General features: G+C 39.8%; 1 protein-coding gene across 1 annotated transcript in view; it reads left to right on the top strand.

Moving 5' to 3' along the window:
- LOC137297366 (uncharacterized) overlaps positions 1–15,440 on the top strand; it is a 28,797-nt gene extending 13,357 nt beyond the window's left edge. Inside the window, exons 3-6 of the mRNA XM_067829373.1 lie at positions 12,233–12,401; positions 13,066–13,168; positions 13,489–13,670; positions 15,412–15,440. Of these exons, the coding sequence (XP_067685474.1) occupies positions 12,233–12,401; positions 13,066–13,168; positions 13,489–13,670; positions 15,412–15,440 (483 nt within the window). The remainder of the gene's footprint in view (positions 1–12,232; positions 12,402–13,065; positions 13,169–13,488; positions 13,671–15,411) is intronic.
- Positions 15,441–18,080: the final 2,640 nt, after the last annotated feature.

Raw genomic sequence — 18,080 nt, 5'->3', positions numbered from 1 at the left:
TGCCTACATGTGTATAGGTAGTGCCTACATGTGTATAGGTAGTGCCTACATGTACTGCCATGTTGACAGTATGACATGCACTGACTGAGTGAAGTGTATGCAGTACTTGATATAAAATATTTGTCTGAAGTCAGAATATGGTACTTGCCCAAACTAACATCCTCTGTCATTATCACAATGTGAAAATACCTCTGACATCAGTTTGAAGTGATTGAGAGAAATGTGAAGTGCAGATATTTTTTTTCCTATTGATTTTTTTTATTTTACAGTACATCAATTACACTGTTTGGAGTCATCCAACATATGTTTCAGCATGAGATTGTTTGTTTCTTTGAATCAGAGGGTCCATGATTCTTCTCTCCTGAACAAATGACTTTTCATATAGTTTTTCAATCACACATCTATGTTGCAATAAGTTTTTCCTTATCTTGTTTTCTACCTTCATTGAATACAGGCCCTAATTTTGTAAATCAACTAATGTCCTACAAGAAACACACCATAGTCCTGCATGTTACAGGTTCCTTTGCTGTTGGACTTGATTAACATTGTGTCGAGTGCATGGTGTCACACGTCATGGCCTTACCGTCATTTTATCTGCATTGTTGCAACTCTGCTTTGAAGTATTTATATCGTTCATCTCACAACCAGGGGAAGTAGCAGTACACATCTGGAATGCATGGAATGCATTAATCAATGCATGGTCAAGGCAATAGGGAACATAATATAGTTGGAGGATGCTCTATCCCAGTAATTAGAGAAACTCATTAATTGGTTTAGCCAGTTGTTTATGAGAGGACACAATGGGTGGTCCATATCATTAGTGGGTACAGTGGGTAGTCTATGTCATTTGTAGGTACACTAGAGGGTCCATGTCACTGACCCATGAGGTCCGGGTAGAATAGGCTTTCAGCCATGCTTCCCATAAAAGGCAACTATGCTTGTTGTAAGAGGCGACTAACAGGATCGGGTTGTCAGGCTCGCTGATTTGGTTTAGACATGTCATCGGTTCATAATTGTGCAGATCGATGGTCATGCTGTTGATCACTGGATTGTCTGGTCTGGACTCAATTATTTACAGACCACTGCCATATAGCTGCAATATTGCTGAGTGTGCTGTAAACCTAAATACACTCACTCCATGTCATTAGTGGTGGTTCATGTCATTAGTGTACAGAGGGTGGTTCATGTCATTAGTGTATACAGTGGGTGGTTCATGTCATTAGTAAATACAGTGGGTGGTTCATGTCATTAGTCTGTACAGTGGGTGGTCCATGTCATTGGTCTATACAGTGGATGGTCCTTGTCATTAGTGTATACAATGGATGGTTCATATCATTAGTGTATACAGTGGGTGGTTCATGTCGGGTGGTTCATGTCATTAGTGTATCCAGTGGGTGGTTCATGTCAATAGTCTATACATAGGGTGGTCCATGTCATTAGTGTATACAGTGGGTGGTTCATGTCATTAGTGTATACAGAAGTTGGTTCTTGTCATTAGTGTATACAGTGGGTAGTTCATGTCATGAGAGTATACAGAGGGTGGTTCATGTTTTGAGTGCATACAGAGGGTGGTTCATGTCATTAGTGTATACAGTGAGAACAGTCTTTTGTGGGTATAATGGGTGGTATGTGTCATTAGTGGGTACAGTGGGTGGTTCACATCATTTGTATGTACAGTGGATGGTCCATGTCATTAGAGGGTATAGTGGGTGGTCTATGACATTAGTGGGTACACCATTGTACATTGTATTAAAGGGACCCACAGGAGTCCATGTTGTCAGTGTTTTACTTGTGTTATCATGGATTGTCAGCGCCCCCTACAGAGTGGCTGCCAGGGTTATCTATGTCAGATAAACCCTCTCAATACGTACACATATATATATATCACCTGGAGTGGAAGGTCTAACCTCGGGTCAAGGAGGCAGGGGGTAAGGGCAGTGCATGTGCATTCAAGGTCACAGGGGGTCTTCACTGAACAAACAGAACCTATAGATTGCTGTTTTTAGTTCTAATGTGTTGCGAAAAAAACCCACAAAACTGAAGTCACCTGAAGAGGCGATACTCACTGCTACACGATTGGAATGTGACAACGTGAAACAAATCAGTTCTCACCAGTGCTGTTGTGTGGGATTTACTTTGTCACTGTTTCAGCATCATGATACGAATGTTAAACATTATAGGTTATTTGTTGTATGAAAATATCTATTTTTGAGAAAATAGATTGGTATGGTGTTATGGCAAATTTGCGTGGACTGATGATTATTGTCACAAACACAGGAATGGTGAGCAGTCATAATGAAGGTCCATTCCTAATACACAGAATCACTCTTGGAGTGACACATGTTATAAAGTAAGGCTTTTACCATAGACTGAAGCTAACTGATGGCAAGAAACTCAGTGTAAGGTCTTCAGACTTAACCATAGGGCAATAGGGCCATACACATCAGTCATAGAGTTGCAGCACAACCTAAGGGCTGCAGCTCAACCTAAGGGCTGCAACTCTATGACTCTATGCAGCTCAGCCTAAGGGCTGCAGCTCAACCACAATGCCATGAACCACAAGGGATTTGTGATCATGTAACTGTTGTATTCTGCATTCATTCTTGTATATCTAAACCTTGATTTGAACTGATTGACACACCAACTGTGTAAATGACATACTGAACAAGATACATGACTTAATGATATACTGCACACAGTCAGGGACGTTACAAAACAGTTTGAAATGAACGTAAATTGATGAGTCCATATCTAAGCTTGACTAGACTCTCAGAACCTAAAGGACAGACTAGGTCAGGTGTTGTCATACTGCACCTGGGATTCTATACAAGGGTACAAATGTAGGTGTGTACACAAAATCCAGATTCAGTTAGGAGTAACTGCACTCATATTGAAACCAACAAACAAATGTCATATCAGTTACGTAGAGCTGTTTACTCAAAGTGAAGGGTTCAATTCAATCAAATTTTCACGCATGACTACCCCTCCAGTGGGAGATGTTTGAAGCATAGAAATTCTTTGAAGGGCTGGAGAATGTTTGATTGATGGCTGGTTATAGTTTGGAATAAACTTATATAATGTAAACTTGCTGTTGGCACTGTTGAAGGGTTATCAAGCATCACAAGGTATACACTAGTAACTCAAGCACTGCACACAATCAAATTACGATTTGAGATATTACAGTCAAAACAAGCCAAGTTTTAGAATGTGTGATGTTAGTGATATATTTATGTATGAGATATTATGTACACAGTATTGAGTTGCTGCAGGGAGAATGAAATATTTCAAAAGTAAAATGTGCCATTGTATTCATATGTGGATTTATAAGATTCATAAAATGCAAATAATGAAGCCAAGGAGGATGGATGATGAAGCCAAGGAGGATGGATGATGAAGCCAAGGAGGATGGATGATGAAGTCAAGGAGGATGGATGATGAAGCCAAGGAGGATGGATGATGAAGTCAAGGAGGATGGATGATGAAACCAAGGAGGATGGATGATGAAGTCAAGGAGGATGGATGATGAAACCAAGGAGGATGGATGATGAAGCCAAGGAGGATGGATGATGAAGCCAAGGAGGATGGATGATGAAGCCAAGGAGGATGAAGTCAAGGAGGATGGATGATGAAGCCAAGGAGGATGGATGATGAAGCCAAGGAGGATGGATGATGAAGCCAAGGAGGATGGATGATGAAGCCAAGGAGGATGGATGATGAAGTCAAGGAGGATGGATGATGAAGCCAAGGAGGATGGATGATGAAGCCAAGGAGGATGGATGATGAAGCCAAGGAGGATGGATGATGAAGCCAAGGAGGATGAAGTCAAGGAGGATGGATGATGAAGCCAAGGAGGATGGATGATGAAGCCAAGGAGGATGGATGATGAAGCCAAGGAGGATGAAGCCAAGGAGGATGGAGGATGAAGCCAAGGAGGATGATTGATGAAGAGAAATTATTTAAAATGTGATATTTTTTCCATTCCTTTGGAAATATTTCATCTGTACTGATATTTTTCTGACATACATTAGCATTGGTGTGTGGTATGCTCACAAACTGGAATATACCCTTTTTACAATGATAGATATAGCTCCATCACTTAAGTGAACATTCCATACTGCTGCACCAGTAAAGTGTGAAAATATTTTAACTGCAGTCATTCTTCAAATCAAGGCCAAAGAAACTGTTCATACTACAAAACAGACGCTTTATGAATGCAGTCATGTAGCCATATATTTCATGCATGCTTATTCATTTGTAAATACTGGTATATAATTTTACTTTTAGTTTGTTTTGCAAGATGATACACTATTGTTATTTTTCTTTTACAACTACTAATATAAAATAGGCGAAAACATATTGAAAGAGAATTTTATTTTATTCTGTGTTTAGAATTTTTACTGTATTGCACAGAATAAAATGTTCCTTTAGATTGCTGTCAGCAGGCAATAGAGAAGACAGAAGAAATATGATGGTATTTACAATATGGAATATACAATAATGCACAAGAATGTAAATTTTGTATTTTGTGAGTGCCATACTGTCTCTACACTTAGCAACTTGGTATCTGTAAGTCCTGTAAGTGGTGGATAGCATGGAAGATATGAATATTCCATAGTCCGATCAATGGAGGATACAGGGACACAAAGCATGTTTCTTAATGAGGTCTGTACTGCTCAATAAATGTAAATCTAATGGGCATCTAAATATATGCGTGTGTAATCTCTCCGATTCACCTGCCGTGGGGAAGTGATTAAAACCCCATAACTCCAACCCTCTCCCACTTCACCAAATCCTATCATTTGCTTGCCCCTACAGGGGGTGTGGGTGTGATTTTCTGGCTTGTATTTCTTTATGACCTTAATATGGACGCCCACTTACATCCACCACAGCCAACAAACCCATCCTTCCCCACCACTGCCCACCGAACCCATCCTTCCCCACCACTGCCCACCGAACCCATCATTACCAACCCTATGCTACAGCTGATTGGTTAGGTTGTTGGTTAATGCAGCATTCAGCAATATGCCAGCCCTGTAAATAAACAACTTTGGGCCAGAAAATCCAGTGAACAACGACATGAGCATCAGTTTACATAATTGGGAACCCGATGACATGTGCCAACCAAGTTAGTATGCCTGATCAATTGGTCCCATTAGTCACCTGTTACTTAAGCATGGTGACTACATGAAATAACTTCTTTGTTTTGCTCATATCCAACATATTCAGCAGGGAGAGTAAGAAATTTCAGTGCACCTGTATCACACTGTCCTCATGTTAAACTTGAATGACAAATTGGGAACTAATAAGACGAGGAGTAACGACACCCTTTAGATCTTCTGCAATAAACTCTCGCATTGTAGGCTCAAGACTAGAGACACAAACATGTTGGACAGAATAATAGAAGTGTTTCAATCTGAATGTCCCTAATGAAAGATGTGTCAATCTACAGGGAGATAATCGTAGTATATTACCTGTATAACAAAAACGAGAGGCTTACTGTATCAGCAAACACGCCAGTTGACACAAGCTTTGGGATGAATCATACATGTACTGAATACAATATGTACCCATCGGAACTCCAGTATATCATTAGCTGTGAAAGTAACTTCAGTGTAAGTTCATGGCTGATTGACAACTCAGTCTTCACTCACAAAAGTCACGTCACTACAAAATCTCAACAAAGTGGCCAGAGATCACTTCATTGTACTTTCTACTGTATATCATTTTTTTCCTTGGAAAAAACATATCCTTAAAAAGAATTACCTACAAGAGTGAAAATGATATTGAAACATATTTATTTGTATTATTTTGTCCTAACTCGTAACTCATACCCTTACAGTAGAGTAGCAAGGGTGACCCATGAACAAATCCAGATCAGGATCAATGGAAGTCACTAAAGGCCATAGATTCTACTGTAATCCACATGTTTCCACTCTACCTGGATATCATGTAAAGGGATTCACTAGACAACGAGCCTGACTGACACACATCCTAGTTTAGTATTCTGATGTAGATGATATTCCCTGTTCAAGTGTGTTGATATCACTGATATTCCCTATCACATGTGTGATCAACAGCTGCGTGTTCATGTATGCCAGAACCACAGCATCAGCTTTTGCTCTAACTGTTGAAGTCACAGAATACTGATTATTGATACATTTGTCTACGATATATATAGCTGTATGTACTTCACCATTGCATGTGTCTGATGTTCCTGGTGTTTGTTGGCAGGTTAAAATTACTCGTAGGCAGATGTGTAATGATAACCAAGCCTCATATATACTGTATGTTGCTTATAATGTACTCCATATCAGTAAGTAAATGTTTGGAAATATCAGCCTGTGTTCATACACAATGCATTTGAACTTTGAAGTAACAAGATGAGTAAATCATCTTCATACATTTTGTAAAAACTATCCACATCCATACCATGGTTCATACAGAAGTTTACCTTATTGAAGATATAAACCTCATATGTTTTAAAATTATATAATATAATATATATAAAATTATATATGTTATAAGGTTGTATATCTGCTTTCTACCATGACAAACAAACTGCTTTAAAAGTAGTAATCATTACATTACTGAACTTGTGACACAACAATTAATTATATTTCAGTGCGTAAGTCAGCATTCTCTAAACTCCAAGAAGGCATTTCAGGCTGTGATATACGCATGAAGCTATATTCTTGGTCAACATTATCTGCTTTTATCCTGGCTTTATGTTCATATGATGGCATATGATGATATGATGGCTAATGTCATCTTAATCCCATTCTTTTGGCACTGGGATATTTACTTGATTTATCAAATTTGAACTATGGCCCTCTGTCACTTCATTCATATTGTGCATTAGTGGAAAGTGGTACCAGTGTTTCTGCTAAACACGAATTAAGTACATGTATGTGTTCACTGTAAATCTTATGGCTAGGCTAGTGTTATTAGATGCTGCAATGTACAGAGCATTTCCATTTGCTCCCAGCATCTGCTGATTTGGGTTTGAATCCTGGACCTCCCCGATTATATACCTGATTTTATCAGCACATTAGCAGCGTTCGTGATTTTTAATTCAGAGCTGTATATAATACTTATCAGGAAGTGTTGGTTTGATTTCTTCTTACACTGAAATAAGACGGCCTGAAGAAACGGCCTACACTCATATCCTAAGTTCCCCGAGTTGCTGAGATATATGAAATACTGGATGATATATTGACAGCTGGACCTCAAATGTTAAAATCATATACTAATTATCAAAGACCTTCACATGCTGTGTTCACAGTTGTTTAAATGAAGGACTTTGTAGCATGCTCATGAAGCACCTTGCCATACTATGTGCCCCTTTAAGCGTGTCACACCTGCCTGTGTAGGTATACAGATTAGCCTGACAGTATAATACCCACATGTGTTTAGATCTGTCTATTGTCACATACACAAGTAATGGCCTGTTAGTTGCAAATACCGTTCAATCAATGTCTAGGGAATCGTTTTGAAGCGATTATGTGTTTTGTGAGTAGATTCCCTGCATTTTCCGTGATGTTGATGATTAATGTTATGCTGATATGGCTGCAGGTGTTTTGGTGCTTTCCAAATAGGGGCACTCCCTTTTATATTTGGCTTGCTTGGTCAGTTTACAATTAAAATGAAATCTGGGCACTTTAGGCATATATATATCTCATGCTTACCTGAGATTTTGTCACACCTGTGTAATAAGGTATTATTAAGGTATGGACTGACTTACCTGTGTGCTGTGATTGCAGCAGGTGATGATACCTTTTCAAAATGTACTACTTTTGGAAGAAATGTCTATCTTTGGATCTTCATGGGATAACTGTATCTGGTGAGTGAGTGAGTGAGTGAGTGAGTGAGTGAGTGAGTGAGTGAGTGAGTGAGTGAGCGAACCATGGTATGCCAGAGGACACCAGAAATGATACCGTAGAGAGGTGAAATGTATAACAACACCAAAAAACGTGCAGGGATCTTCACACTTCTGCTCCATCCTGGGTTTTTTTTATCAAAAGTTGAGTAGAAACTAAAAATCTGACCCTGTTTTGGGACTGATGTTCATAGTAATGTGTTGAGCAGGGGGATAGGAAAGTAGCATGTTGCATATTCTGTTTAAGGAATGTCGGGGGAGGCCAGCAATAAATCAGTTTTCCACCCCCAAACATATTTGCTTATGATATTGTCTCTTACAGAATTTTCTGATTTGGTTACTAAGTTATGACCTTCAACTTTGGAGATGAAGCATCTTATTTCTTTAAACGAACGGTTTCCATGAATGAAAAATGTCAACTTTAAACATTATTTTTTGTTTGGTTAATGATAATTCACAGGGACAGTTTTGTGGGGTTTTTTTTCTGTTTCACTTAATTGTGAAATGTCGGAACAAAACAACATTGATAGTGAGGTTTTATTGTAGTTCTTATTTCAAGTAAAAAAAATCGGTCCAAAACTGCAGAGATGTCAGAGGGGTTGTATTTTATCTCAGGTAGCCACGAAGATCCAGTTTAGAATTTGCATCAAAACACACAGCTTGTCACCTGACTTGGTTGACACAGATCATCATATACCAGTTGTGTAGATCAATGCTCATGATGTTGATGGCAGGATTGTCTTGGCTATTCACAGACTGACACCTAATAGCTGGGACATGGCTGATTACAGCATTTAACAAACAACCAAAACAAAACCAAATCTTATTTCATGTATTTTTTGTCGGAGTGTCATAAACCAGCTGAAACAGAATCAAGGTCTTAATGTCACATTCATACTGTCACTGGTATGCATGTGAGACATCCATTCATTCAACAATACATGATCAAACCTTAGCCTTGGTCTACTTCAGGAAAGGGCAGCTTAAATATGTCTGCTTAAAAATGCAAATCTACAAATAAATATATGCTAGTTGATTTCGATCCATTTTTAGTCTGTTTCATGATGACACTGATATCATGAATATCTAATCTATCAAATGTATTCTGAAAAGACCCCAGGCAATACTGGATAACAGTAAATGTTGTAGGGAAACATCTTCTTTTGTTACTTGCATCAATAATGTGAGCAGTGGTGTGGAAATACGCACAATCCAGTTATGTGTTGTTAGGAAAATACCATGTGGGAGGCAATATCCGATTTTTGGGGAATATTTTCAGCTTATTAATACTGGTAATTAAATTATTCCACCTAACCAAGTCAGCATCCATTCAATAAAATCTCTGATGTATAATAAGAAGTCCATTGATTTCATGGCTTACTGGCACTCTTGGTTGGTCATTCTTGTCTCTCCTTCATTAATTGTCACACGTATTCATATTTCATAAGTAAATTGATGTGTTTGTTAAAAGAAAGTTATTTTTTTCTTGATAAATCATGGCTGGAATCCAGCATGCTGTAAGTTACTTTCTAGATCAAAACAGGAGATTGGTCTGCTCTGGCAGACATGCTTCAGCATGAATGGCTTATATTATCTTGTATTGATTCAGCATAAAACTGAATTGGTACAACAGTTAAGGGGTGTCATGCAGGGCAAGGCACCAGCAGCTCATGGAACCATGAACTCAACTTGTTATGGGGTTTCCATTTTGAGAGTGGAGACTGCAGAAGAACAGGGTTGGGGGTTCATCCAAAAGTACAAACCTTTATTGAAAGGTCATAAAAAATATTGCACTTATTGTTTTTTTTGAGGTCATAATGTAAGGTGCATTTTGGGAGGGTGATTTTAATTATGTACAATTACACTAGCATTAATAATTTAAGTGCATGAGTGTGTCATAAACCTTAGGACCCCCTCCCCTCTCATATTCACTCACACCCTCGATTATCATGGACTCTCGACTACTGGGTGAAAACATCTCTGATACGCAATACCCCATCTTTGTTGTTTAAACAGGCAGACTTCTTCACATTACAACCAGTGAGATTACAGTACAAACTCCCCTTCACATAACAACCAGTCAGATTACAGCACAAACTCCCCTTCATATAACAACCAATCAAATAAGAGGTAAAACTTTTGATTCTTTCACATGTTCGGTTCCACTTTTTGTCAGCAGAGCAATCATTAGCACCCAGGGTATTCTCATAATGTCATCATCTATTGTTGATGACATCACAGATGACATTTGATGTCACTGAAGCAGTGAGATAACAGGGTTAAATCACTTGGCTCACTCTGTGTAAAACTGTATTGCAATAACAGCAAATTCGTGAGCTACCACTGGACTGTGAGTGTGTGAAACAGTTTCCAGATTTTGCGAGCCAGTCAGACTAGCTGTGACTGAAAGTTACCAACAGCCAACAATGATTCATTAGCATTTGATAAAAATACATGATCATAAGATATTGCAGGCTTTGCACAGGCTTTATCATCAACCTGCTAATACGTATGATGGTCATTACTATCTGGCCATAATCTGGCTTGATTTAAAAGTGTGTTATAACTCTCTTTTAAGAGAGTCACACACACGCACGCACGCACGCACGCATGCACGCATGACTATGATACTGGCCTTGACTGAACACCGTTTAAGTAACCAGAATATGAAGAATGAAGTTATCTGAATGGCATAGAGACATATGCATTTAAATTTCTGTTTTGATATTCTTGGTAAATACATATTTATTTCATGCCAGTTTTTGTAAATGAAATGAAAATCAGTTTGACCAATCTGAAATAGTGCAGTTTGACCAATCAACAAAAAGAAATTGATTAAGAATAATCACAAACTGGGACGTTTATCTTGGATGTCAGAGATTAATTTACTTGTGACACTTAAGTTCTATACAGGGAAACAGTGTTTTGTGAATTATATGGTACATCATCATTAATGTATTCCCGTGTGTATAATACTGAGTGCACCTAATGCCACTCTGAGTGCAATTTACCAATGTCAGTATCAAATGACCAGCTAATGATTGCCAGGACAGCCCTATCACTGGCCATATCACAGCCATATCACAGCCACAAACAACAGCAAACAATTTAGCTGCCTGACTTCCCCTTTTAGTGTGAGTTGATCGCATTGGAAACTAATTCTGAACTAGGTTTTATGTTCAAGGTCCTGATCACCTTGGTGCTACGTCAGTACGTCCTGCAGATCACCTCCTGTAATGCTGGTGCCTGTATTGTGGCTGTTGGCGGAGGGTATTTAGTGCCTGGTGTCATGCGATACTTGCATAACTAACGTCAGAATACCGTGGTCCATTATACTCAAAATGAAACTGGATATTTTGATTATTTTGAATTACATTTCCTGATTTATTATCAGTGATTAATTTATTCCATGATGTTTCATTTAATGTTCTCTGTGACTTTATCTGCTGGTTTAATGGCATGTTGATTTTGCTGTTTGAACAATTTCACAAACTTGTGGTTCCATTAAATTGGAGCCAGTGGGTTTGACCTTACACTACAGAAACCCATTCCTCCTGATCGATCAGGCGACACCATTGATGGTAGTTTTGTGACTTCAGTATAAAATTACATAAAATAAGCAATTATTGTATGACAGGTACAGCAAAAGAGGTACAGTTATTACAGGTACAGAGTAGTGATACTAAATAAAGTGTCAAAACCACTTTCCATATCCATGTTCTTCAATCATTTACAGCCGATGTAATACAGCAGTGATAGATAAAACACTATTGTCATGATACCAGATGCTGCATTATGGGTACAGCTAGTTTAGTCATGCGACCAAACAGGGCCATCAGATGTTAGCAACATCATAGCTAACCATTAACACGAAAATAGTGGCCAACAATTTCAGATTGTGAAACGCTGTCTGAAAAGTATAAAACTGCCATCACATTTAAAGCTAAGCATCAGTTGATCTGGTGTCAAAACATCAGACATTTGTTCATTAACATTTCAAATTAGGTTGTTGTATGGAAAAAGTGTTGAAGATTGTTGGTCATAATGCAAATTAAGTGTTTTTATTAATGATCTAATAAATATTTTTCAAATGCATAAAAAATGAAACAACAGTGTATAAAATTAAATGTCAAGTCATTGCAATAGGATAGTATATGCTACTTATTGTTTTGTTTCCAGCAGGGCGGTGGGGTAGCCTAGTGGTTAAAGCGTTCGCTCGTCACACCGAAGACCTGGGTTCGATTCCCCACATGGGTACAATGTGTGAGGCCCATTTTCTGGTGTCCCCAGATATCGCTGGAATATTGCTAAAAGCGGGGTAAAACCAAACTCACTCACTCACTCATTTGTTTCCAGCCTGCCTTCAGTGAACGGCCAAAGATTCTAGAAAGAGGATCATTCACAAAAGCTGCACCAATCAAAGAGAAAAGACATTTCCGAAAAGTGAGCGACTCAATTGCCAACAACTACAGTCCCAACGCCCGTCACCTCACAGCATCTGTCATCTATGAAACAACCAAACTAGGTACAGTGCTTAAGAATTTCTGACGACACTGGCTATTTCACGTTTCATTGTTTTGACAGTTTGCAAATTCAACAGTTTTCCATCATGTCACAGCATTGTCAAATGAAATCAGGTCAACCAACACCGACTGCAGAAGGTGACCAGTCATGTTACATAGATCTTCTAAACATGATCATGTTATGAATTCTGTTATCTTATCGTATCTGGGTGTTCTACTCTCCTACAAAGACATTCAGTCCCCGAATTGCTGTTCCTTTGTAGATTCTACAAGAAACTGACCACACTAGAGAGGTCTACATCCCGTGCTCAACGACACTGTTTTTTATTTATGTCATTGTCTTCTGCTTGTGCATTGAACTAGACATGAACATAAGCTCCATTTTGTCCAGAAAATAAGTGTAAAACTCTGTCATTGCTCCCTTTATTTGTGCTTGCTCTAATTTAGTGATTTAAAGTAGTACATACCTGCTTCATATTGATGCGTCCATATCTCTGTGTCCCTACAGAATGTGGTGTAGAATGTGTTCTTGTGTGACACATATTCATATAGTGATGTTCTGGATCTCCTAACACAGGCAGAATGTTCATGCTTCTGTGTCATAGATTCTAAGTCACATGTAATAATCCACATTTCCCAACATCCTAAATTCTCTGTATGCTTCAGCTTATTCTGTAGAGGAAACCTATTTCTTATCACCACGGAAACCAGCTGCAACTAAATCCCCTAGCCCAGAAGAAGCCCTTTGTGGACTAGACTACCGGAGAAAGTGAGTATGAAAACCACTCACTCACTCACTCATCCACTCACACATCTATTCACCTACCCAGTCATTTTCATACTCATTATTTAAGAAATAATCTTATTATTTATTTGAAAGTGTTAACATCAGTATTGAATGAGACTTTTCTCTGTAAACTGTGTGGTAAAGGTACTTGATACTGGTACCTGCACCAGGTGCTACTTACTAAAGGCTGACATTGTAGCAATACAGAAGTTGAAGACAATGATGCATAGGATTTTATGTTGTCTCTTTTGAGATATAGATATTTAGGTTTTGAAGTTAATTTGCAAAGTTTTCCAATTCAGTTCTACAGGTCTTCTTGATGTAAGTTTGCCTCCTTACACTATACACCAAGATGGCAGCCAAACAGATCGTCTTCCCATCAACCACCACAAAGAGTTCAAAGGTCAAACAGTGTTGCCACCTATCAATGGTTTTTCTGCTGTACCCCCAAGTGAAGTGGATTACATTGGAAGTATGCAGAATGGTGAGGAAAGAAATAAAAAAGAATTTTCTTCAGAGGATTTAAATGTCTCTCATATTACAGAAGTTTCATCCGTAAATTAGGTGCACCTCTGTCAGTTCACCTAGATGGTCCTCCATTAACTCTGTTAGTTGGTCCTTCATCGGTCAATAAAACTGTGGTGGGGCTTTGTGAGTTCTCCTAGTTGGTCCTCCATCAATTCTGTTTGTTATAGGTTTGTGTCCTGGACAGTATTCATTTAATGATTCCATCCAATAGATTGCATTTGCAACTTGCTTGTGGATGTCAAGTGGTTCATCAACTGTATTTGGTTCATCACCTTTCGGTCAATTACACATCAAATGAAATGTTTCTTTTTCATTCTGAAGTTTTAGAAAAACCTGTTTGGTGAAATCCAAGTACATGATGCTATCATACCACTGTGTTGATCTGGGTTTTCGTCTCATGCTATTGTTGTTGGTACTGCCATTTTTACATCAGAAATGAATGGTGCTCAATGATTTTTCTCTGTTTGCGTACATGTCACCCTAACCTTGTATGAACTCATAGCACATATACATTTACTCATGTGTGTAAATTTGCTTACACAAGCAAATCTGCATGCATGCAAAACTTTATCATATGAGCGGGGCTGTATAGGTTGTCAGGGTGGTGCTGTAGGCTTGTGGTTAAAGTGTTTGCTTGTCATGCAGAAGACACAGGTTTCCCCACATGGGTACATTGTGTTGCCTGTTTTGCCTATTTTGCCTATTTTGAGTGTTCCCTGGCATAACATTGCTGGAATATTTTTTAAAGTCGTGTTAAACCAAACTCAATCACTCACGCATCAAGGTTGTCCACACCAATCTAGTGAGGTGGTCCTTGGTCATTCTACTTGAGAGCTACTCCTTCCTACCCACTTGATGGTTGTACATGGTCACCAGTGGCTTTTAGATCAGTTTATTATTGAGAACACATTGTGCCCATGTGGACACTGCCATAAGAGATACCCTGATTAAAATGCCTGATCAACCCAGATGAGTAGGGTCTCTTGGCTAGAGTCAACACTACCCCACCAAACTCTCTGCTACCATGGTGCAAGACAAAACCTCTCCGTCAGTGGAGTTCACAGTTTACACAAAGGCATAATTTGATCTGCCATGAGACAACAAAGTACTCACCATATCACAAAAATCAATTACTTGGCAAGAAAACGTTTGTTCATACATGTCATTTTTATCTGTGGTGTATTGCTGTATTGATCTCTTTCAACTGAAGACAGGTTTGTGTAAACAAGGACTTACAGAGGATAACTGGGCATATATAAGGCATAGATATGAAAGTGATCAGTTTCACTGAAGTGGGGATTATGTGGCACATACATTTTTCTATTCTAATGTGACACTCACATCAAGAATAGAATTTTGAAAAGAAAGATGGCATATCAAAGTATTTACAAGGCTTTTCAACTAATTGTTTCCTTCACTCTGTGATTTTTTAGCTGAGACCAGATATTGAGGGACAGGTCTAATGGATTATCATTACTAGTATTTTATCACTTGGATGTCCATGAGTCCATGTTTCTCCTGGTCAAGATGCACTTCACTTGCCTTCCATTGTCTCAAAAACAATTTTACATGATGCTTAAAAGTAAAAGCGTTGATGTTGACACCATGCTGATATGTTTTAGGCTAAGCCTGTATGGTTTAAGGTTTGAAAGTACCCTGTATGGTTTAAGGTTTGAAAGTACTCTGTATGGTTTCAGGGGAAGGAACAAGGTCAGTGAAACTGTGAGATTGAAATGAAACTGGTGAAACCAGTTGCAATGAGGGAGTGGTGGTCAGATTGCTGTACATGTCTGAATTCTTGTCAAGCAAACCAGTGGTTGATTGAATGAGCAACAACCCGTGGTCCCCACCCTACTACTACCACTGTATCCACTTCGAGACAGGCAGTGGGTACTAGCATTGAGTACGATCATTGGTACAAGTATTGGGTACTAATATTGCGTACCAGTATTGGTTACTAACATTGACTACTAGTATTGGGTACTAGCATTGGTACTGTTATTGGGTACTAGCATTGGTACAAGTTTTGGGTACTAGTATTGGGTACTATCACTGGTACCTATATTGGATACTAAGCATTGTGTACTAGCATTGGGTACGAACATTGCACCCAACTAGTATTGAGTACCTAAGCATTGAGTACCAGTATTGGGTACTAGCACTGGGTACTAAATGTGGGTACTAGCATTGGGTATTAGCACTGGGTACTAAATTTGGGTACTAGTATTGGGTACTAGCACTGGGCATGATTATTAGGTACTACCATTGGACATCTGCATTGTGTACTAGCATCAACTAGTAGCATTGAGTACTAGCATTGGTACCTGAGTATTGGGTACTAGCATTGAGTACTAGCATTGGTACCAGTATTGGGTACTAGCACTGATACCAGTATTGGGTACTAGCATTGGGTACCAGTATTGGGTACTAGTATAGAGTACCAGCATTGGCTACCAGTATTGGGTACTAGCATTGAGTACTAGCACTGGGTACAAGTATTGGGTACCAGTACCGGATACCAGCATTGAGTACTAGCATTGGGTACAAGTACCAGGTACAAACATCAGGTAATAGGATTGGGTACTAGCACTGGGTACGAGCATTGGAGAACCAGAAGAGGTGATGCAGGATGAAGGATGCAGGACTCCCCTTCTTTCAGACACATGAAAGTTGGCAAAGTCTTGGGTTTTATGTGCAACCTGCATTTTCAAAATTGTGGATCTCCTCTGTTCCAGGGACCTTTACTAGAGAGCTACAGGGGACATATTTTGCTCATAGTCATGGAATTCCAAGCTTTGGGTACTGGGCACTTACTCAGATGTACTGTGGAATGTGCATGTGGAGACAAACCTATGGCACTGGGCGCTAGATGTACTCTGTAATGTGCATAGGGAGACAAGCCTATGGAACTAGGCACTAGATGTACCCTGGAATGTGCATAGGGAGACAAGCCTATGGCACTGGGCACTAGATGTACCCTGGAATGTGCATAGGGAGACAAGCCTATGGCACTGGGCACTATAGGTACCCTGGAATGTGTATAGGGAGACAAGCCTATGGCGCTGGGCACTAGATGTACTTTGGAATGTGCATAGGGAGACAAGCCTATGGAACTAGGCACTAGATGTACCCTGGAATGTGCATAGGGAGACATGCCTATGGCACTGGGCACTAGATGTACCCTGGAATGTGCATAGGGAGACAAGCCTATGGCACTGGGCACTATAGGTACCCTGGAATGTGTATAGGGAGACAAGCCTATGGCGCTGGGCACTAGATGTAATTTGGAATGTGCATAGGGAGACAAGCCTATGGAACTAGGCACTAGATGTACCCTGGAATGTGCATAGGGAGACAAGCCTATGGCACTGGGCACTAGATGTAATGTGGAATGTCCATAGGGAGACAAGCCTAAGGCACTAGGCACTAGGCACTAGAGGTACCCTGGAATGTCCATAGGGAGACATGCCTATGGCACTGGGCACTAGATGTACCCTGGAATGTGCATAGGGAGACAAGCCTATGGCACTGGGCACTATAGGTACCCTGGAATGTGTATAGGGAGACAAGCCTATGGCGCTGGGCACTAGATGTACTTTGGAATGTGCATAGGGAGACAAGCCTATGGAACTAGGCACTAGATGTACCCTGGAATGTGCATAGGGAGACATGCCTATGGCACTGGGCACTAGATGTACCCTGGAATGTGCATAGGGAGACAAGCCTATGGCACTGGGCACTATAGGTACCCTGGAATGTGTATAGGGAGACAAGCCTATGGCGCTGGGCACTAGATGTAATTTGGAATGTGCATAGGGAGACAAGCCTATGGAACTAGGCACTAGATGTACCCTGGAATGTGCATAGGGAGACAAGCCTATGGCACTGGGCACTAGATGTAATGTGGAATGTCCATAGGGAGACAAGCCTAAGGCACTAGGCACTAGGCACTAGAGGTACCCTGGAATGTCCATAGGGAGACAAGTCTATGGCACTGAGCACTAGATGTACCCTGGAATGTGCATAGAGAGACAAGCCTATGGTACTGGGCACTAGATGTACCCTGGAATGTGCATAGGGAAACAAGTCTATGGCACTAGGCACTAGATGTACTGTGGAATGTGCATAGGGAGACAAACCTATGGCACTAGACACTAGATGTAATGTGGAATGTGCATGGGGAGACAAGCCTATGGCACTAGATGTAATGTGGAATGTGCATGGGGAGACAAACCTATGGCACTGAGCCCTAGATGTAATGTGGAATGTGCATGAGGAGACAAGTCTATGGCACTAGGCACTAGATGTACTGTGGAATGTGCATAGGGAGACAAACCTATGGTACTGAGCACAATCCTTGATAACA

Source organism: Haliotis asinina, chromosome 9 (assembly GCF_037392515.1).
Source record: "Haliotis asinina isolate JCU_RB_2024 chromosome 9, JCU_Hal_asi_v2, whole genome shotgun sequence".
In the NCBI taxonomy this organism is placed as follows: domain Eukaryota; kingdom Metazoa; phylum Mollusca; class Gastropoda; order Lepetellida; family Haliotidae; genus Haliotis; species Haliotis asinina.
This window is presented reverse-complemented; position numbering and strand designations above follow the sequence as displayed.